We start from the raw sequence: 24,487 nt of genomic DNA on the forward strand, positions 1-24,487 counted from the left end.
ATGATTGACAGGTGTCCTGGATGTCAGACATGTTTCTTAGACTTCCCTGTAAGAAAGGAAGAACAAGTTTGCTGGAATGTCCTTGTGGTTACAGTCACGATCCACCTATATGGGTCTAAAAAAAAAAGATGTATAAAAGGTGCTGCGGATCATCAGCGTTAGATTGTGCAAGAAACCTCGGGCTTGATCTGCAGCGACTCATTACAGGTAAGAACATTCAACCTACCAGGTGTTTTATGCTTTGTTTGTCTTGGTACCTTTGACTTTTATGATGTATTTTTAGCTCACTGTAAATTCAATGAAGTGCAATATAAAACAATATTCATAATTAGGCCTGATTTCACAGTGTATATATAAAAGAGGAAAGTCATAGGGAGTCTTGTCCAATTTATAAGTTTACTGGTAGAGAACTGTGGAAACACACACACTTCAAGTCATATAAGAATCTTGTGTTCTCATTAATAAGTCATTAATAAATTGACAGCTTTTTTTTTACAATTGTCTCATTGTTTTTTATCATTTGTATCTTTCAGGCTAGTCTATTTTGGGAGACAGTTTATAGCAATGAGGTGTTTAATCCCTCTTTGTTTACTGCTGCTAGTAAACGGTAAGACCTTGCATCTGCACTGCTGCGTCCAATAATCAGATCATTTTACTTTTAATGTTACTTTTATTTCTTGTTTTAGAGAGCAGTTTTCTGTTAATCAGATCGGCTTTTTCCAAACCCTGTGAGTTTACAATGAGTGGATTAAATCAACAAATCATAATTTCAAGATAACTCATCATTGATAATACCACGACCCACACAGCAAACATTAGCGCTGGACGTTTTTGCTGCGTTTATTAACTGTTATGAACTGTTGTCACAAAATACTGCAAAATTTAATGAATAACCATTTTTGAAAAATAAAAGCTTAATGTGTGTAAATCAAACTATACACTGTAATTTCACACTCCTGTTGGCAATTTATAGCAATAAAATCTAAATTCACAAAAATGATCACCTTTATTTCACAGATATTTACATTTACATCAATGATTTAACCATCATAATACAGTATGTTAGAATCAGTTATTAGTTGTCATTAGGTTTAGGGTTTTTTTTTTTTTGCAGATTTTGTTTAACAGTGTGGTCAGAGTACACAATCCATATTCAGGCACGATAACAGAATATATACACAATGGAACATACGATGAAATCAGTATAAATATGACATAGCTTTAAAAAATACTTTCTAAAATGAAAGTAATAGGGTTGAAAACTGTTTAAGTACTACATAAGATTTAGAAGTGCCGAATTTCTCCAACGTCTATCATAAATGCTAAAATGAAGAAAGTCAGAAGAATAAGTCAGGAAATTCAGGCAAGCAGCCAGGAAATGCAAGAATCCTGTCTAGTTGTAGTTTGGGGGCAGTCATGGGCTGGAGGTTAGGGAGCTGGTCCTGTGACTGGAAGGTTGCCGGTTCGATCCCCAGCACCGACAGTCCATGACGGAGCAAGCCACCTAACCCCCAATTGCTCCCCGGGCACCGTGGATAGGGCTGCCCAACCCTCTGGGCAAGTGTGCTCACTGCCCCCTAGTGTGTGTGTGTGTATGTGGTGTTTCACTTCACGGATGGGTTAAATGCAGAGGTGGGATTAAAAAAGCATCACTTAACTTAGTTGTTGCTGCCATTGAGGAACACCTGTTCTTTCGTCAAAGCTATTTACAGCAGATTGGCACCAGTCATTGTTCTTTACCACACACCTTTTTTTTCAATTACCAATATATTACAGCTGCAGACTCGGCCCCTGACCCATGCTATAACTACAATGCCCTGGATGAGTACTGGAGAGATATACGTATAAACTACACAGGAAATGACGACACCCTTGCAAAATGGAAAGGCTGGTATCGACTGTATCTTCAAGGACAAAGTGCTCAAATGTCTGAGTGGTGTGTCAGTAGCACCACATGCGGCGGTGTTACTCCGCTGCTGCTCAGTGAACCACATCCGCAGGTTGCAGACGGAATTGTGACTCGTGAAGTCGTTGGGTCTCAAACCTCCTCATGCAGTTACTACACATCCAAAAGAATTCAAGTCAAGGCTTGCCCAGGAAATTATTACGTCTATAAACTTGTTAAGCCAGCTGTATCAATCCCTGGTCCTTCATACTGTGCAGGTACAGCAACATTCCTCTTTACTACATTCTTTGTATAGTATTGCTTATTCCGGAAGATGTTCTAGACCAACTCTTTGATAGCTCTCTCACGCTACATGTTTATACCTGTTTATGTGGTGTTCATGTGGTAAAACCTGTTTATATAGGAAGTCTAAAAACCTTTTATGTTCCCATTGCAGTTTCCTTCAACAACCCCACTGTAGATCCCTGTAATAAATATACTATCCTGAAAAATCTTTGGAGAAGCACCACCTTCACCACCTCTGGAAAGTGTGATATGAAAAAATACTGGGCGGGCTGGTATCGGCTTTTCTATCAGGGGAAAAGCACTAAGATGCCAGAATCATGTGTCCGTCCAAACAGTTGTGGCACTGACATCCCACTTTGGCTCAGTGGCTCTCACCCGGATCTGCAAGATGGAGTGGTGGTCCGGCAAATCTGTGGAAGTTATGGCAGTGATTGCTGCTTTTACAAATCACTACCAATTCAAGTGAAAGCCTGCCCGGGTAACTACTACGTGTACGAGGTTGTCAAGCCAAAATTCTGCAATGCAGCCTATTGTACAGGTAATATGACACATGATTTTACACACATTTCTCAGTGCCTATGTAGTAGTTGTAGTTGATACCCCATTCTTTCACTCAGTTAAATGTTTTAGGTTTAAACCTTAACCCCCTTAACATCCCAGGCTTATAATGCAGTAACTACAGGGACTAGAAAGTAAACTGGCTGCTTTTTAGGTAATGGAAGTGTGCAATAAAACTTTGGGCCCACAAGTGGGCCCTGTCCATCGAGGGGTTGACTCTTGGTCACACCTACGCTAAGAATGAGAAAAGTTTGTATGTCATATAAAAGGCCCCCACTGTCCTTCCTGTACCTACACAAGTTCTTCATTTTCCCATGTTAGCAGCATAGCTGTAACCAACACACCAACAAATAGTTATTCATTTTTGCTTTTGTTGAACCACAATTATGGATATAAAACTGGACAGACTGTTCAAGGACCTACTACATGAAACATAGTATAACTGAAAGAAGTACACTGACAGTTTACTTTAAACATTAAATAAGCTAAACAAAAGCAAACTGCCACCAAACACGGTGCCATAAATGCATTTTCTCAACTTGGGGGTATCTTCTGAAAACCTGATTGGGGTCTGAGGGCATTTTCTCAACTTGGGGGTATCTTCTGAAAACCCGATTGGGATCTGAGGGTATTTTCTCAACTTGGGGGTATCTTCTGAAAACCCGATTGGGATCTGAGGGTATTTTCTCAACTTGGGGGTATCTTCTGAAAACCTGATTGGGATCTGAGGGCATTTTCTCAACTTGGGGATATCTTCTGAAAACCTAATTGGTATAATCAAGACCAAATACGCATGTTGGTTTTTTTTTGTTTCCTATAATTAAATCAATGATTTTACTTAAAATCAATGATTTTACTAAAAGATCTTTTAGGTTCGGGCTGATTGGGTCAATGATTACTTGTGAAAGATTAGTGGCCACAGATTTCTTTCAAACATTCGGAGGCCCAACTGAGTAAGATTAACTGGTATTAAAGACACAGTCAACCTACAGTTTGGCTGTACACACTAGTCATCAATTTGAAGCATATTAATACAGATGACTGTCATGTTGCTTGGCAACCATGTCCTTTATGAGCTACATAGTGCACAGTAGAAGAATTGTTAAATTTATCATAAATGTTAAGATGAGTTGCAATGCATTGTTGAGAACTGCTCTGAAGGTTATTGAATGACTTTATAGTTGTTACCACGTCACAAAAAGATTAACACTATTAGAATTTTATGAGAAGAATAAATTACATATTGAAATGTACATAAAAATGATACTTCCAGACATTTCAGCCACTCCTGAGAGCAAAACTAGGTCAAGTGCAAGCTTTAAAAAACTGGGTAACACTTAAATGTAGGATGCTGTTCATAAGGCCACATGACACCTACATAAGCTTGTCATTACAACTGGCGTCATCTGTCATAAAGATTACTTTAGAGGACTTTGATCAAATTGGCAAATGAAACCTTTATACATAATGATGCTTATTGGAACAAGCATTTATAAACAGTTATGTAGGGTTACGTCAGCTGTCATAACATGCTTAAGTATGTGTCATGTTGCCCTATGAACAGCACCCTACAGTAGTGTTACCAAAAACTGTTTCACTTCATATGACTCATGATATAGACTTTGCCTAACAAGTTCTGTCTGTCTTTATTGAGGTAATTGAATGCAATATAGCAATATGTATTGTAAACATTTTAATAATTTATGCAAATTTACCTAGAGATTGTAGAAACTTCCCTTTTGTGGACAAAAAACTCTGAAGTTGTTGTTAACTGTTAATTGTTGTTAACTGTGCCAAATCCAGTACAACTACCCAAAACATTGTCAGATTTTTGGGCACATTATAAACTGAACTTAGTCCTATTTAAATAAAATACTGTTTTTAATACTCCAACTAAGATATCCTCTGCTACATGAAGATTAGATGTTGATTTACAAACAAAAAAAAGCATCTGAATTAAAACGGTCATTGGTGATATGTAATGCCCAAGAGCAGTCATTTTGGAGTCCATATGAACATATCTGTCAAAGCTTAGCATTGAACAAACTCACATTAATTATTCAAAACAGAAACACTGACATGTGATAACAATCTGATTAAAATCTGTCAATAATATTTTACATTTGGAAGTCAAACAAGGAATTCTGCAACAAGTAGTACAACCACATTTGGTGGTTCATTGATAGGTCTTCAAATTTCTTCCATTAAGTAATACATTCATAAGCAAAAGTTTGAACTAGACTTGACTTTCTAGTTGAAAACAAGTTAACACATTTTCCACAGAGAAAAACTTACATGAAATGAAATTAAATTAAAAAAATATTTCTGAAAATCGCTGTTCAAAAACTCTATTTCGGTTGAAAAGTTTAACATAAAATTGATAAAATCGATTTGCACTGAAACTCAACAAGCAAACTCTTCTGCGCAGCTAGAATGCTCTGAATTAAAAGTGATAAATGGCCAATAAATACATTACAACTTTTCTGATACTTTCTAATGCTAATTTTCAGCCATCGATACCATAACATCAACTACTGCTCGTATAAGCACAACCTCCACCATTACATCAACAGATGTTCCTACAAGTACAACCTCCACTACCACATCAACTGATGTTCCTACAACTACAACCTCCACTACCACATCAACTGATGTTCCTACAACTACAAGCTCCACTACCACATCAACTGATGTTCCTACAAGTACAAGCTCAACTACCACATCAACTGATGTTCCTACAAGTACAAGCTCCACTACCACATCAACTGATGTTCCTACAAGTACAACCTCCACTACCACATCAACTGATGTTCCTACAAGTACACCCTCCACTACCACATCAACTGATGTTCCTACAAGTACAAGCTCAACTACCACATCAACTGATGTTCCTACTAGTACAACCTCCACTACCACATCAACTGATGTTCCTACAAGTACAAGCTCCACAATCACATCAACTGATGTTCCTACAAGTACAACCTCCACTACCACATCAACTGATATTCCTACAAGTACAAGCTCAATTACCACATCAACTGATTTTCCTACTAGTACAACCTCCACTACCACATCAACTGATGTTCCTACTAGTACAACCTCCACTACCACATCAACTGATGTTCCTACAAGTACAACCTCCACTACCACATCAACTGATGTTCCTACAAGTATAAGCTCCACTACCACATCAACTGATGTTCCTACAACAACCTCCACCCCTACATCAACTGATGTTCCTACAAGCACAACCCTCACCACTACATCAACCAGGACAACTGGTAGGGCAAAATCTTAAGTGTAATTTTCCAGCTTAATTCAAAAGTCGATTGTCAAAGACAGATGTCTAAATGTACATACCTGTGGTCTGACACCATCGGGTACTGTAATTACCCACATTCCAGTACTGAAAATGAAACTATTTCAACTAGATGCTATTTATAATCCACTGCTATAACTTGATATGATACCTTGTACAAAATACAAACTTTGACTGAATCTCATGATCACTGAAGCTACTGGCATTTTTTGTGACAGGTGTAAGTACCATACATATAAATTAAATTTGGATGATTTATTTTTTGTTTCAGATATAAATACATTACAAAGTTGCTCCTTTATATACAGAGATAATCAATAATGCTGGAAACCAACCATGTGTGACCAGCTAATAATGGGTATTTAATAATTAAGAAATTGTTTACACAAATGGTAACATTTATTAATGCATGAGTGTCAATGATATAATTATTAACTTTCATTTTCTGAGTCAAATTCTTTTTCTTTTATGAGTTTTAAATATGCTTTATATATTTTTTTTCTACTTCCACAACATTAAACTCTAGTACCTCCAATAAGTACATCAAATACTATCAAATACAAAACTAGAATTCTCTGAAAGTGGTGAATGGTGAATGGCAATGTGATGAACTTCCAGTAACTACATCTAATACTTTATCTCAGATGTTATCATTGAAACATTAACTGAGGTTCCTACAACGATCTCCACCACTACATCAACAAATCTTCCTACAAGTCCATCCCTTGATGATACATCAAGCAGCTTTACAGGTAGGAGAAAACTCTAACTATAAAATTCTATTGTGTCCCAACACTGGGATTTTTTTCAGTAACAGGCCTTCATCTAATAAAAAGAATGGCTTGGTAGTTTTGAGTGTTAAGAAATGTAGTTGTGAAGGATTTACATTGAAATAAACACATATTAAAGCTCCCCAGCTTTACTTATCAGATTCAAATCTGTTGACTTTTCAAAAAAAGAGGGAAGTTTAGAGATTTTACATGGTATTAAATTTATTTAATGTCAAATCTATTCTGTATTTCCACAACATGTCTACAAGTAAACCCCACTACAAAACTAGAATTCTCTGAATGTGGTGAAGGGTGAATGGTAATGTGCTGAACCTCCAATAACTACATCAAATACTCTTATACTTTGCCTAATACTTTATCTCAGATGTTATCATTGAAACATCAACTGATGTACCTACAACAACCTCCACGACCACATCAACTGATGTTCCTACAAGTACAACCTCCACTACCACATCAACTGATGTTCCTGCAAGTACAAGCTCCACTACCACATCAACTGATGTTCCTACAAGTACAACCTCCACTACCACATCAACTGATGTTCCTACAAGTACAACCTCCACTACCACATCAACTGATATTCCTACAAGTACAAGCTCCACTACCACATCAACAGATGTTCCTACAAGTACAAGCTCCACTACCACATCAACTGATGTTCCTACAACAACCTCCACCCCTACATCAACTGATGTTCCTACAAGCACAACCCTCACCACTACATCAACCAGGACAACTGGTAGGGCAAAATCTTAAGTGTAATTTTCCAGCTTAATTCAAAAGTCGATTGTCAAAGACTGATGTCTAAATGTACATACCTGTGGTCTGACACCATCGGGTACTGTAATTACCCACATTCCAGTACTGAAAATGAAACTATTTCAACTAGATGCTATTTATAATCCACTGATATAACTTGATATGATACCTTGTACACAATACAAAATTTGCCTGAATCTCATGAACACCGAAGCTACTGGCATTTTTTGTGACAGGTGTAAGTACCATACATATAAATTAAATTTGGATGATTTAATTTTTGTTTCAGATATAAATACATTACAAAGTTGCTCCTTTATATACAGAGATAATCAATAATGCTGGAAACCAACCATGTGTGACCAGCTAATAATGGGTATTTAATAATTAAGAAATAGTTTACACAAATGGTAACATTTATTAATGCATGAGTGTCAATGATATAATTATTAACTTTCATTTTCTGAGTCAAATTCTTTTTCTTTTATGAGTTTTAAATATGCTTTATATATTTTTTTTCTACTTCCACAACATTAAACTCTAGTACCTCCAATAAGTACATCAAATACTATCAAATACAAAACTAGAATTCTCTGAAAGTGGTGAATGGTGAATGGCAATGTGATGAACTTCTAGTAACTACATCTAATACTTTATATCAGATGTTATCATTGAAACATTAACTGAGGTTCCTACAACGATCTCCACCACTACATCAACAAATCTTCCTACAAGTCCATCCCTTGATGATACATCAAGCAGCTTTACAGGTAGGAGAAAACTCTAACTATAAAATTCTATTGTGTCCCAACACTGGGATTTTTTTCAGTAACAGGCCTTCATCTAATAAAAAGAATGGCTTGGTAGTTTTGAGTGTTAAGAAATGTAGTTGTGAAGGATTTACATTGAAATAAACACATATTAAAGCTCCCCAGCTTTACTTATCAGATTCAAATCTGTTGACTTTTCAAAAAAAGAGGGAAGTTTAGAGATTTTACATGGTATTAAATTTATTTAATGTCAAATCTATTCTGTATTTCCACAACATGTCTACAAGTAAACCCCACTACAAAACTAGAATTCTCTGAATGTGGTGAAGGGTGAATGGTAATGTGCTGAACCTCCAATAACTACATCAAATACTCTTATACTTTGCCTAATACTTTATCTCAGATGTTATCATTGAAACATCAACTGATGTACCTACAACAACCTCCACGACCACATCAACTGATGTTCCTACAAGTACAACCTCCACTACCACATCAACTGATGTTCCTGCAAGTACAAGCTCCACTACCACATCAACTGATGTTCCTACAAGTACAACCTCCACTACCACATCAACTGATGTTCCTACAAGTACAACCTCCACTACCACATCAACTGATATTCCTACAAGTACAAGCTCCACTACCACATCAACAGATGTTCCTACAAGTACAAGCTCCACTACCACATCAACTGATGTTCCTACAACAACCTCCACCCCTACATCAACTGATGTTCCTACAAGCACAACCCTCACCACTACATCAACCAGGACAACTGGTAGGGCAAAATCTTAAGTGTAACTTTCCAGCTTAATTCAAAAGTCGATTGTCAAAGACAGATGTCTAAATGTACATACCTGTGGTCTGACACCATCGGGTACTGTAATTACCCACATTCCAGTACTGAAAATGAAACTATTTCAACTAGATGCTAATTATAATCCACTGATATAACTTGATATGATACCTTGTACACAATACAAACTTTGCCTGAATCTCATGATCACCGAAGCTACTGGCATTTTTTGTGACAGGTGTAAGTACCATACATATAAATTAAATTTGGATGATTTAATTTTTGTTTCAGATATAAATACATTACAAAGTTGCTCCTTTATATACAGAGATAATCAATAATGCTGGAAACCAACCATGTGTGACCAGCTAATAATGGGTATTTAATAATTAAGAAATAGTTTACACAAATGGTAACATTTATTAATGCATGAGTGTCAATGATATAATTATTAACTTTCATTTTCTGAGTCAAATTCTTTTTCTTTTATGAGTTTTAAATATGCTTTATATATTTTTTTTCTACTTCCACAACATTAAACTCTAGTACCTCCAATAAGTACATCAAATACTATCAAATACAAAACTAGAATTCTCTGAAAGTGGTGAATGGTGAATGGCAATGTGATGAACTTCCAGTAACTACATCTAATACTTTATCTCAGATGTTATCATTGAAACATTAACTGAGGTTCCTACAACGATCTCCACCACTACATCAACAAATCTTCCTACAAGTCCATCCCTTGATGATACATCAAGCAGCTTTACAGGTAGGAGAAAACTCTAACTATAAAATTCTATTGTGTCCCAACACTGGGATTTTTTTCAGTAACAGGCCTTCATCTAATAAAAAGAATGGCTTGGTAGTTTTGAGTGTTAAGAAATGTAGTTGTGAAGGATTTACATTGAAATAAACACATATTAAAGCTCCCCAGCTTTACTTATCAGATTCAAATCTGTTGACTTTTCAAAAAAAGAGGGAAGTTTAGAGATTTTACATGGTATTAAATTTATTTAATGTCAAATCTATTCTGTATTTCCACAACATGTCTACAAGTAAACCCCACTACAAAACTAGAATTCTCTGAATGTGGTGAAGGGTGAATGGTAATGTGCTGAACCTCCAATAACTACATCAAATACTCTTATACTTTGCCTAATACTTTATCTCAGATGTTATCATTGAAACATCAACTGATGTACCTACAACAACCTCCACGACCACATCAACTGATGTTCCTACAAGTACAACCTCCACTACCACATCAACTGATGTTCCTGCAAGTACAAGCTCCACTACCACATCAACTGATGTTCCTACAAGTACAACCTCCACTACCACATCAACTGATGTTCCTACAAGTACAACCTCCACTACCACATCAACTGATATTCCTACAAGTACAAGCTCCACTACCACATCAACAGATGTTCCTACAAGTACAAGCTCCACTACCACATCAACTGATGTTCCTACAACAACCTCCACCCCTACATCAACTGATGTTCCTACAAGCACAACCCTCACCACGACATCAACCAGGACAACTGGTAGGGCAAAATCTTAAGTGTAATTTTCCAGCTTAATTCAAAAGTCGATTGTCAAAGACTGATGTCTAAATGTACATACCTGTGGTCTGACACCATCGGGTACTGTAATTACCCACATTCCAGTACTGAAAATGAAACTATTTCAACTAGATGCTATTTATAATCCACTGATATAACTTGATATGATACCTTGTACACAATACAAAATTTGCCTGAATCTCATGAACACCGAAGCTACTGGCATTTTTTGTGACAGGTGTAAGTACCATACATATAAATTAAATTTGGATGATTTAATTTTTGTTTCAGATATAAATACATTACAAAGTTGCTCCTTTATATACAGAGATAATCAATAATGCTGGAAACCAACCATGTGTGACCAGCTTATAAAGGGTAATTAATAATTAAGAAATAGTTTACAAAAATGGTAACATTTATTAATGCATGAGTGTCAATGATATAATTATTAACTTTCATTTTCTGAGTCAAATTCTTTTTCTTTTATGAGTTTTAAATATGCTTTATACATTTTTTTTTCTACTTCCACAACATTAAACTCTAGTACCTCCAATAAGTACATCAAATACTATCAAATACAAAACTAGAATTCTCTGAAAGTGGTGAATGGTGAATGGCAATGTGATGAACTTCCAGTAACTACATCTAATACTTTATCTCAGATGTTATCATTGAAACATTAACTGAGGTTCCTACAACGATCTCCACCACTACATCAACAAATCTTCCTACAAGTCCATCCCTTGATGATACATCAAGCAGCTTTACAGGTAGGAGAAAACTCTAACTATAAAATTCTATTGTGTCCCAATACTGGGATTTTTTTCAGTAACAGGCCTTCATCTAATAAAAAGAATGGCTTGGTAGTTTTGAGTGTTAAGAAATGTAGTTGTGAAGGATTTACATTGAAATAAACACATATTAAAGCTCCCCAGCTTTACTTATCAGATTCAAATCTGTTGACTTTTCAAAAAAGAGGGAAGTTTAGAGATTTTACATGGTATTAAATTTATTTAATGTCAAATCTATTCTGTATTTCCACAACATGTCTACAAGTAAACCCCACTACAAAACTAGAATTCTCTGAATGTGGTGAAGGGTGAATGGTAATGTGCTGAACCTCCAATAACTACATCAAATACTCTTATACTTTGCCTAATACTTTATCTCAGATGTTATCATTGAAACATCAACTGATGTACCTACAACAACCTCCACGACCACATCAGCTGATGTTCCTACAAGTACAACCTCCACTACCACATCAACTGATGTTCCTGCAAGTACAAGCTCCACTACCACATCAACTGATGTTCCTACAAGTACAACCTCCACTACCACATCAACTGATGTTCCTACAAGTACAACCTCCACTACCACATCAACTGATGTTCCTACAAGTATACCCTCCACTACCACATCAACTGATCTTCCTACAACAACCTCCACCACTACATCAACTGATGTTCCTACAAGCACAACCCTCACCAGTACATCAACCAGGACAACTGGTAGGACAAAATCTCAAGTGTAATTTTCCAGCTTAATTCAAAAGTCGATTGTCAAAGACAGATGTCTAAATGTACATACCTGTGGTCTGACACCATCGGGTACTGTAATTACCCACATTCCAGTGCTGAAAATGAAACTATTTCAACTAGATGCTATTTATAATCCACTGCTATAACTTGATATGATACCTTGTACACAATACAAACTTTGACTGAATCTCATGAACACCGAAGCTACTGGCATTTTTTGTGACAGGTGTAAGTACCATACATATAAATTAAATTTGGATGATTTATTTTTTGTTTCAGATATAAATACATTACAAAGTTGCTCCTTTATATACAGAGATAATCAATAATGCTGGAAACCAACCATGTGTGACCAGCTTATAAAGGGTAATTAATAATTAAGAAATAGTTTACAAAAATGGTAACATTTATTAATGCATGAGTGTCAATGATATAATTATTAACTTTCATTTTCTGAGTCAAATTCTTTTTCTTTTATGAGTTTTAAATATGCTTTATATATTTTTTTTTCTACTTCCACAACATTAAACTCTAGTACCTCCAATAAGTACATCAAATACTATCAAATACAAAACTAGAATTCTCTGAAAGTGGTGAATGGTGAATGGCAATGTGATGAACTTCCAGTAACTACATCTAATACTTTATCTCAGATGTTATCATTGAAACATCAACTGAGGTTCCTACAACGATCTCCACCACTACATCAACAAATCTTCCTACAAGTCCATCCCTTGATGATACATCAAGCAGCTTTACAGGTAGGAGAAAACTCTAACTATAAAATTCTATTGTGTCCCAACACTGGGATTTTTTTCAGTAACAGACCTTCATCTAATAAAAAGAATGGCTTGGTAGTTTTGAGTGTTAAGAAATGTACTTGTGAAGGGTTGACATGGAAATAAACACATATTAAAGCTCCCCAGCTTTACGTATCAGATTCAAATCTGTTGACTTTTCAAAAAAAGAGGGAAGTTTAGAGTTTTTACATGGTATTAAATTTATTTAATGTCAAATCTATTCTGTATTTCCACAACATGTCTACAAGTAAACCCCACTACAAAACTAGAATTCTCTGAATGTGGTGAAGGGTGAATGGTAATGTGCTGAACCTCCAATAACTACATCAAATACTCTTATACTTTGCCTAATACTTTATCTCAGATGTTATCATTGAAACATCAACTGATGTACCTACAACAACCTCCACGACCACATCAACTGATGTTCCTACAAGTACAACCTCTACTACCACATCAACTGATGTTCCTGCAAGCACAAGCTCCACTACCACATCAACTGATGTTCCTACAAGTACAACCTCCACTACCACATCAACTGATGTTCCTACAAGTACAACCTCCACTACCACATCAACTCATGTTCCTACAAGTACAACCTCCACTACCACATCAACTGATGTTCCTACAAGTATACCCTCCACTACCACATCAACTGATCTTCCTACAACAACCTCCACCACTACATCAACTGATGTTCCTACAAGCACAACCCTCACCAGTACATCAACCAGGACAACTGGTAGGACAAAATCTCAAGTGTAATTTTCCAGCTTAATTCAAAAGTCGATTGTCAAAGACAGATGTCTAAATGTACATACCTGTGGTCTGACACCATCGGGTACTGTAATTACCCACATTCCAGTACTGAAAATTAAACTATTTCAACTAGATGCTATTTATAATCCACTGCTATAACTTGATATGATACCTTGTACAAAATACAAACTTTGACTGAATCTCATGATCACTGAAGCTACTGGCATTTTTTGTGACAGGTGTAAGTACCATACATATAAATTAAATTTGGATGATTTATTTTTTGTTTCAGATATAAATACATTACAAAGTTGCTCCTTTATATACAGAGATAATCAATAATGCTGGAAACCAACCATGTGTGACCAGCTAATAATGGGTAATTAATAATTAAGAAATAGTTTACACAAATGGTAACATTTATTAATGCATGAGTGTCAATGATATAATTATTAACTTTCATTTTCTGAGTCAAATTCTTTTTCTTTTATGAGTTTTAAATATGCTTTATACATTTTTTTTTCTACTTCCACAACATTAAACTCTAGTACCTCCAATAAGTACATCAAATACTATCAAATACAAAACTAGAATTCTCTGAAAGTGGTGAATGGTGAATGGCAATGTGATGAACTTCCAGTAACTACATCTAATACTTTATCTCAGATGTTATCATTGAAACATCAACTGAGGTTTCTACACCGATCTCCACCACTACATCAACAAATCTTCCTACAAGTCCATCCCTTGATGATACATCAAGCAGCTTTACAGGTAGGAGAAAACTCTAACTATAAAATTCTATTGTGTCCCAATACTGGGATTTTTTTCAGTAACAGGCCTTCATCTAATAAAAAGAATGGCTTGGTAGTTTTGAGTGTTAAGAAATGTAGTTGTGAAGGATTTACATTGAAATAAACACATATTAAAGCTCCCCAGCTTTACTTATCAGATTCAAATCTGTTGACTTTTCAAAAAAAGAGGGAAGTTTAGAGATTTTACATGGTATTAAATTTATTTAATGTCAAATCTATTCTGTATTTCCACAACATGTCTACAAGTAAACCCCACTACAAAACTAGAATTCTCTGAATGTGGTGAAGGGTGAATGGTAATGTGCTGAACCTCCAATAACTACATCAAATACTCTTATACTTTGCCTAATACTTTATCTCAGATGTTATCATTGAAACATCAACTGATGTACCTACAACAACCTCCACGACCACATCAACTGATGTTCCTACAAGTACAACCTCCACTACCACATCAACTGATGTTCCTGCAAGTACAAGCTCCACTACCACATCAACTGATGTTCCTACAAGTACAACCTCCACTACCACATCAACTGATGTTCCTACAAGTACAACCTCCACTACCACATCAACTGATGTTCCTACAAGTACAACCTCCACTACCACATCAACTGATATTCCTACAAGTACAAGCTCCACTACCACATCAACTGATGTTCCTACAAGTACAACCTCCACTACTACATCAACTGATGTTCCTACAACAACCTCCACCCCTACATCAACTGATGTTCCTACAAGCACAACCCTCACCACTACATCAACCAGGACAACTGGTAGGGCAAAATCTTAAGTGTAATTTTCTAGCTTAATTCAAAAGTCGATTGTCAAAGACAGATGTCTAAATGTACATACCTGTGGTCTGACACCATCGGGTACTGTAATTACCCACATTCCAGTGCTGAAAATGAAACTATTTCAACTAGATGCTATTTATAATCCACTGCTATAACTTGATATGATACCTTGTACACAATACAAACTTTGACTGAATCTCATGAACACCGAAGCTACTGGCATTTTTTGTGACAGGTGTAAGTACCATACATATAAATTAAATTTGGATGATTTATTTTTTGTTTCAGATATAAATACATTACAAAGTTGCTCCTTTATATACAGAGATAATCAATAATGCTGGAAACCAACCATGTGTGACCAGCTTATAAAGGGTAATTAATAATTAAGAAATAGTTTACAAAAATGGTAACATTTATTAATGCATGAGTGTCAATGATATAATTATTAACTTTCATTTTCTGAGTCAAATTCTTTTTCTTTTATGAGTTTTAAATATGCTTTATATATTTTTTTTTCTACTTCCACAACATTAAACTCTAGTACCTCCAATAAGTACATCAAATACTATCAAATACAAAACTAGAATTCTCTGAAAGTGGTGAATGGTGAATGGCAATGTGATGAACTTCCAGTAACTACATCTAATACTTTATCTCAGATGTTATCATTGAAACATCAACTGAGGTTCCTACAACGATCTCCACCACTACATCAACAAATCTTCCTACAAGTCCATCCCTTGATGATACATCAAGCAGCTTTACAGGTAGGAGAAAACTCTAACTATAAAATTCTATTGTGTCCCAACACTGGGATTTTTTTCAGTAACAGACCTTCATCTAATAAAAAGAATGGCTTGGTAGTTTTGAGTGTTAAGAAATGTACTTGTGAAGGGTTGACATGGAAATAAACACATATTAAAGCTCCCCAGCTTTACGTATCAGATTCAAATCTGTTGACTTTTCAAAAAAAGAGGGAAGTTTAGAGATTTTACATGGTATTAAATTTATTTAATGTCAAATCTATTCTGTATTTCCACAACATGTCTACAAGTAAACCCCACTACAAAACTAGAATTCTCTGAATGTGGTGAAGGGTGAATGGTAATGTGGTGAACCTCCAATAACTACATCAAATACTCTTATACTTTGCCTAATACTTTATCTCAGATGTTATCATTGAAACATCAACTGATGTACCTACAACAACCTCCACGACCACATCAACTGATGTTCCTACAAGTACAACCTCTACTACCACATCAACTGATGTTCCTGCAAGCACAAGCTCCACTACCACATCAACTGATGTTCCTACAAGTACAAGCTCCACTACCACATCAACTGATATTCCTACAAGTACAAGCTCCACTACCACATCAACTGATGTTCCTACAAGTACAACCTCCACTACTACATCAACTGATGTTCCTACAAGTACAACCTCCACTACCACATCAACTGATGTTCCTACAAGTACAAGCTCCACTACCACATCAACTGATGTTCCTACAAGTACAAGCTCAACTACCACATCAACTGATGTTCCTACTAGTACAACCTCCACTACCACATCAACTGATGTTCCTACAAGTACAAGCTCCACAATCACATCAACTGATATTCCTACAAGTACAGCTTCCACTACCACATCAACTGATGTTCCTACAAGTACAAGCTCCACTACCACATCAACTGATGTTCCTACAAGTACAAGCTCCACTACCACATCAACTGATGTTCCTACAAGTACAACCTCCACTACCACATCAACTGATGTTCCTGCAAGTACAAGCTCCACTACCACATCAACTGATGTTCCTACAAGTACAACCTCCACTACCACATCAACTGATGTTCCTACAAGTACAACCTCCACTACCACATCAACTGATGTTCCTACAAGTACAAGCTCCACTACCACATCAACTGATGTTCCTACAAGTACAACCTCCACTACCACATCAACTGATGTTCCTACAAGCACAACCTCCACTACCACATCAACTGATGTTCCTACAACAACCTCCACCCCTACATCAACTGATGTTCCTACAAGCACAACCCTCACCACTACATCAACCAGGACAACTGGTAGGGCAAAATCTCAAGTGTAATTTTCCAGCTTAATTCAAAAGTCGATTGTCAAAGACAGATGTCTGAATGTACATACCTGTGGTCTGACACCATCGGGTACTGTAATTACCCACATTCCAGTACTGAAAATTAAACTATTTCAACTAGATGCTAATTATAATCCACTGCTATAACTTGATATGATACCTTGTACACAATACAAACTTTGCCTGAATCTCATGATCACTGAAGCTACTGGCATTTTTTGTGACAGGTGTAAGTACCATACATATAAATTAAATTTGGATGATTTAATTTTTGTTTCAGATATAAATACATTACAAAGTTGCTCCTTTATATACAGAGATTAAATAATCAATAATGCTGGAAACAAACCATGTGTGACCAGCTAATAATGGGTAATTAATAATTAAGAAATAGTTTACACAAATGGTAACATTTATTAATGCATGAGTGTCAATGATATAATTATTAACTTTCATTTTCTGAGTCAAATTCTTTTTCTTTCATGAGTTTTAAATATGCTTTATATAATTTTTTTCTACTTCCACAACATTAAACTCTAGTACCTCCAATAAGTACATCAAATACTATCAAATACAAAACTAGAATTCTCTGAAAGTGGTGAATGGTGAATGGCAATGTGGTGAACTTCCAGTAACTACATCTGAGTGGTACAACTGTCTTTGATAGCAATGACACAGCCATCTGTGGCTGAGAATCCAAGACAGCACACTTGGGAAGACCCTACCTCGCCTCCTATCAAGTGTGATGCCAGCAAGTGCAGGCATCTCTTAGCTGATGTAACAGAACTGGTGGATGCAGTGACTGGCTTCACATGACTTGGAGTAAGCTTGTGTTTGCCTTCATCCTCCTAGTGCTGGTGGTTTCATGTGATTGTGGGAGCCCTAACTAGTGGATGGAATTGGATGCAACTAAACTGGGGAGAAAATGGGAAGTTATTTTGTGGTGAGAACTACAGAAAAGTAAAGACTTGAAACTCGAGACAGATACTGAGATTAATGAGTCAGAGCAAGCTGTGTGTAGTGGCATGAACTCAAGATTGAGCAGCGAGAAGCATGTGAGCACTCCTTAGGTAAGGTGCTCTCAGCTGCAACTGCTCAGCCCTAATTACTCATTCCTGGCTCTCAGCCCCCTTGTTGCAGCCAGAAGGAATCTAGCAGGTTGCCAGGATGTCACACCAACATAGAGCTCATTTCACTTCCAACATTGGCTTGAAAAGGAAATACTGGCTGGTTGTTGATGGGACTTTGAGTAAGACTGTTCAAGACTTTCAGCATACATTTGCCACGCTCACTGTCTTTCTCTTTGCTTTGTGCAGAGGTTGATCACTGCAAGAAGCTGACCTGCACTGTGGATGAGAAGTGTGGAAAGAGAGACCAGATCTATGGCTGCCTCTGTAATGAGAATCGTAACAGATCAAATCCTGACATCTATGGTACAAAACGACATCATGATTATACATTCATATAAGCTAGACCAGTTTCTACAGGACCCAAATGATCTGATATACTTTTTTCTCTCAGACGCTAGGCAGATCTGTGAGGGCAACTCGGGCACTGTGTCTCTGTCTCGCTGTCAGCTGTTTGAAGACGGCTTCTCCGCAGGCAAGCTCCACCTCAGTGACCCCAGCTGTAGAGGAACCATTCAGAATGGCAGAGTGGAGTTCCTTTTTGATAGTGATGACCACATTTGTGGGACGAACCTTCGGGTAAAGCATACATAATAAACGAGTGATTGTATTTCATTAATCCGCATAGTCCTGTTTGTCAGCTGCATATTAAAATTAGCCTGGCGCTAAATTGCATTGTCGTTTGGTATTCCCCTTGAAACCCTTTTAGGTCAAAAACTATAGCTGTAAAACTATTTTTAGTAGAACTATTTTTCTAACCAGCATTGTGGGTTCTTAATAAGGGCGGAGTTAGAGTGAGTACATTATCGTAAGGTGTGGTTAGGCAACAGCCAATCAGATCAAGTCATCTTTCCCTTATGAGCCTTTCTGCACCTTCCTACATAATATTAGTACACCTAAACTGGTGGGTGTTGACTGTTAATCCCCTAATTTCTGACCAATAAAAATACAAATGGGAGCGAATGGATTGCATCTAAGCAGGTTAGCCATTATACCATCCGATCGCACTTACAATATGCAAAACACAATTTTAAAATGAGAATTTGTCTGTTGCAGTTGATAAAACGTCTACATTTTCATGCTCTTTCTTCTGTCAACAGGCCAATGGCACCCATGTAATATATGAGAACTTTATTCAGGTGGACTCAACAGCTGGGCCTATTCTCAGAGAAAAACAGCTCAACCTGTCCTTCGCTTGTGTCTACTCATATACCAAGAATGTCTCCATACACATTACACCTGTAATGAGGTGGGCTTAAGTCAAAGGCCACTGGGTCTTAATCTGTGAAGTCCAGTTATTTAAAGCATTATATGGTTTCTGAATATGCTGTTTTGTATTAGCTTATCATTTCTGAAGAGTAGTTTCACTCTTTCACAGCATTATACACAAGCAACTTCCTCCTGGCCAGGGAATGTACCGGGTCAAGATGATTCCCTATGAGGACTCTGGCTTTTCCCAACCTCTCCAAGGCAAAGTGAATGTGAAGGTAAACCAACCACTCTATGTGAGCGTGGAAGTAGAGGGAGTGAACGGCCGCCAGATTGCCCTGCTGCTAGACTCATGCTGGGCGACACCTGTCGATGACCCCGATTACTATCTCCGCTGGGATCTTATTTTGAGAGGGTAAGATGTTGTTAGTGCCCAGAAATCTAATAATACATTTTGTAAGAGTTCGAAAAATATTCCAAATTTGTTTGCACAGGTGTCCCAATCCAAAAGACGGAACTGTCCAATTGGTTGAGAATGGCATCTCCACCACCAGTCGTTTCACTTTCAGAATGTTTGACTTTAATAAGGGCACCTCCAAAGTCTTCTTGCACTGCAACATTCACTTCTGCCTCTTGCGCGGCAACAACTGCGCACCGGTGAGTTTCAAAAACAGTTTTGCAGAAAAAGTATCAAAAATGTTAAGGTCTAAAAATATGGAAGATGCACTACATTGCCAAAAGTATTCGCTTTCCACAAGGTTTATGTCTGGCTCGCAGTCTCCGCTCTAATTCATCCCAAAGGTGTTCCATCAGGTTGAGAAGCGTGATTGGTCACATCAGAGAACACGTCTCCACTGCTCTAGAGTCCAGTGGCGGCGCTTTACAACACTGCATTGGACACTTTGCATTGCGCTTGGTGATGTAAGGCTTGGATGCAGCTGCTCAGCCATGGAAACCCATTCCATGAAGCTCTGAACGCTGTACTTGAGCTAATCTGAAGACCATATGAAGTTTAGAGATCTGTAGTGATTGACTGCAGAAGTTGGTGACCTCTGCACACTTTGCGCCTCAGCATCCGCTGACCCCACTCTGTCATTTTACATGGCTGACCACTTCATGGCTGAGTTGCTGCCGTTCTCAATCGCTTCCACTTTGTTATAATCCCACTGACACTTGACTGTGGTATATTTAGTAGTGAGGAAATTTCATGACTGGACTTGCTGCACAGGTTGCATCCGATCACGGTACCACGCTGGAATTCACTGAGCTCCTGAGAGCAACCCATTCTTTCACTAATGTCTGTAGAAGCAGCCTGCAGGCCTAGGTACTTGGTTTTATACACCTGTCACAATGGAAGTGATTGGAACACCTGAACTCATTGATTTGGATGGGTGAGTGAATACTTTTGGCAATATAGTGTATATGTTGATCCTTCAGCAATCATGTATAGCTTGTGTGCATTAATCTGCGTATCATATCTCAGTGTTAATCTCAGGCTTACACTGTGTGTTTGTCTGGTTTATGTCTTGCAGCAGTGTAAGTTTGGATTCCACAGGAGAACTCGGAGCATGGACTTCCATGACAGTGCCTCCATCTCTATAGGGCCTGTTAACTCAATAACACCGGTAAATTTTTACACTACACATGAAGTGCAAAACTTGCCATGTTGTTTTAAGAAGGCTGTTATAACCTCACATTTTCTTTCTGTTCACAGACATTTAGAAACCAGTCCAAGTGAATGGCTACGGATGTGTTTCAGTCAGCGATTGTTGTCTCTATTGATTGTACAGACCTTCTTCACTTGGCTCTCTAAAAGACTTAAACTACTCTTTTTATTTAATATTCCTTATTAATCATCTTTAAAATGTACCAAAACAGTTTTTTATAGGAAAGTGATTTAAGTGTTCAAGTTTATTACTTGGAAATCTCACAGAGGACTGCGAAGCACAGAGCAAGCCATAAGCCATTGTCCTTTCAAATATGTATTTCTATACATCTATATTTTGCTCATTTATGTCTTTCTTCTCATTAAAGCTACAGCATCAGAATATCTAAAGGCCTTGTTTTTGAGTCCACTACACATGCCATAAACACACCATGGTAGATTTCATATGTTATAAGTAGTCATGACAGAATTTTTTAGCAATATACCATAAGTATTATAGGAAAATAATAAGAATTATTTTAATGAATGGGGTGCCAGTCCAATAGGACTAAATAGTCTCCAAATGACGGACACCTCATTTGAGTTAACTTATGAAGGCAGTTAACAACAATAGATATATTATCATATTGCAATACTTATCATTTTCTCATTGTTGGAAAGAAGTTTAATACACTAACTTAGAACGTCGGTGATACAAGGTAAACATATATTGGTAAAACATTTATAATTGGTAAAAAAGTAAATATATACCAGATATACACCAATCAGGCATAACGTTATGAGCACCTCCTTGTTTCTACACTTATTTTATCATTTTATAGGTGCACTTTGTAGTTCTACAGTTACAGACTGTAGTCCATCTGTTTCTCTGATACTTTGTTAGCCCCCTTTTACCCTGTTCTTCAGTGGTCAGGACCCCCATGGACCCTCACAGAGCAGGTACTATTTGGCTGGTGGATCATTCTCAGCAGTGCTAACAAAGTATGCAGAGAAACAAGTGGACTACAGTCAGTAACTGTAGAAACACAAAGTGCACCTATACAGTAAGTGGAGCTGATAAAATGAGCGTAGGAACAAGAAGGTGGTCATAATCTTTTACCTGATCAGTGTTGGTGTGTATATATTTATCTATATCTTGCTATCTTCAGTATTTTCTCTTTCAAACTTACTTAAATTATAGTTTGAAACATTTATTTATTAACATGAGAACATATCACAGGCCTTAAAAATGAAATAAAGGACAAAAGTAGTGAAAACGATTGAGCCAAGATGATAATTGTTCTTGAGTCTTGTTCAGTAAATGAAGGTAGTGTTGTGTGACTAGTTCACATTTACATCTTTGGTAAATTGGGCAACTATGGACTCCTGCAAGAGTTTGCCGTTTAAAGGCAAACCTTACTGAGTTGTAGTTAAATTCATTTCTGGGTTATTCAGTTTCTCTGTTCTCCAGATTCACTTGCGATTCACAGTGATTTATTGCAGTGGTTATTTCTTTGTATGATCTAGTTTGACCACATCATTCAAGTCATGACTCACTCAATGTTGCACAACAACATATTCCTGTCTAACAACTTTAGTTTTCATACGTTATCAGTCTCATGCACCATAGTAGTGGGAATGAAATGTGAGGTAGAACTGAAACTTTCGGTATTTTTTTTTTTTATTATTCTGAATGCTACGGATGACTGTGGTGTCACAGGAGCTTATCTCATGATCACCTGACATTTGGATAAATGTTTTGACCTGATTTAATTCTTATAACTGAGAGGCGATAGTATTAGGGAAGTTAATATTATTGAGAAGATACACACAGTTAATTTATATGTGTGTGTTTATATATATATATATATATATATATATATATATATATATATATATATATATATATATATATATAATAATACTACTACTATTGTAATATTATAATATACATGATGAGCCATAACGTTATCCTTGTTTCTACGCTAACTGTATCAGCTCCACTTACTGTATAGCTACACTTTGTAGGTCTATAGTTACAGACTGTAGTTCATCTGTTTCTCTGATACTTTGTCAGCCCCCTTTTACCCTGTTCTTCAGTGGTCAGGACCCCCTGACATAGCAGGTACTATTTACTGTCACTGCTGGACTGAGAAAGGTCCACCAACCAAAAATATCCAGCCAACTGCGTCCTGTGGACTAGAGAATGACCAACACAAACTATGCAGCAGGAGATGAGCTATCATCTCTGACTTTACATTTAATCTAATACATCCAAATAGTACCTGCTCACATTTTGTTTTCTTTGCCTTTTTGAGAAAACATTCCAGTGTTGTTCGGTCATTAATGAAGGTCAAGGGCCTAAGTAGAATTTAACTTCTATGGCCCCTTTGATTGCCAGGGGTTCCACAGTGGAATACTGTTGTTCTGGAGAAACAGCTTGCAAGTGATGTAGAGAATGGGATGCTCTTCTCACCAAAGTGCTGGGCCAGCGTGGCCCCTAGACCCACCTCCAAGGTGTTGGGTCTAAATCCCAGGAAGTTCCCCCTCTAGCCGTTCGCTACTTGACACTGCTCACTTAGACAGCTCTGGTGTCTTTTATACTTCATTTAGGGGACTTTTGCCTGAGTGGTGCCACCTTTCATTTCAACTGCCACTAAGACCACACTTGGATGTGGGCGAGTAACAGCATCTCTGTCATTTGAGTTCACCATTTTCTCTAGACACTTAGATAATGCTGACACCTTGTGACAGCATGCAGTCACTGCCACTGGGGTAAATTCCTTTCGCAGTTGCTAGACGGCAGTGTCAACCCCTAGTTTTCTGTTTGGAGGATTTGGAGGGAACCTTAAGTATGTTTGGCATGTAAGGGCTCCAGAGACATGTTCTTTAAAACCTTTG

At 37.1% G+C, this 24,487-nt stretch overlaps 1 protein-coding gene across 1 annotated transcript; it reads left to right on the plus strand.

Annotated features, from left to right (window-relative positions):
- Window positions 1–11,117: 11,117 nt before the first annotated feature.
- LOC108435026 (mucin-2-like) lies at window positions 11,118–21,955 on the plus strand. Its single transcript, XM_037544273.1, has 16 exons — window positions 11,118–11,139; window positions 11,427–11,534; window positions 11,937–12,275; window positions 12,959–13,066; window positions 13,470–13,847; window positions 14,531–14,638; window positions 15,042–15,458; window positions 16,142–16,249; window positions 16,653–17,576; window positions 18,922–19,038; window positions 19,127–19,311; window positions 19,833–19,981; window positions 20,111–20,356; window positions 20,436–20,598; window positions 21,474–21,566; window positions 21,656–21,955. The coding sequence occupies exons 1-16, from the start codon at window positions 11,118–11,120 to the stop codon at window positions 21,677–21,679; spliced, it is 3,489 nt and encodes a 1,162-aa protein (XP_037400170.1). The 3' UTR covers window positions 21,680–21,955.
- Window positions 21,956–24,487: the final 2,532 nt, after the last annotated feature.

Source organism: Pygocentrus nattereri, chromosome 13 (assembly GCF_015220715.1).
Source record: "Pygocentrus nattereri isolate fPygNat1 chromosome 13, fPygNat1.pri, whole genome shotgun sequence".
NCBI classification, from domain to species: domain Eukaryota; kingdom Metazoa; phylum Chordata; class Actinopteri; order Characiformes; family Serrasalmidae; genus Pygocentrus; species Pygocentrus nattereri.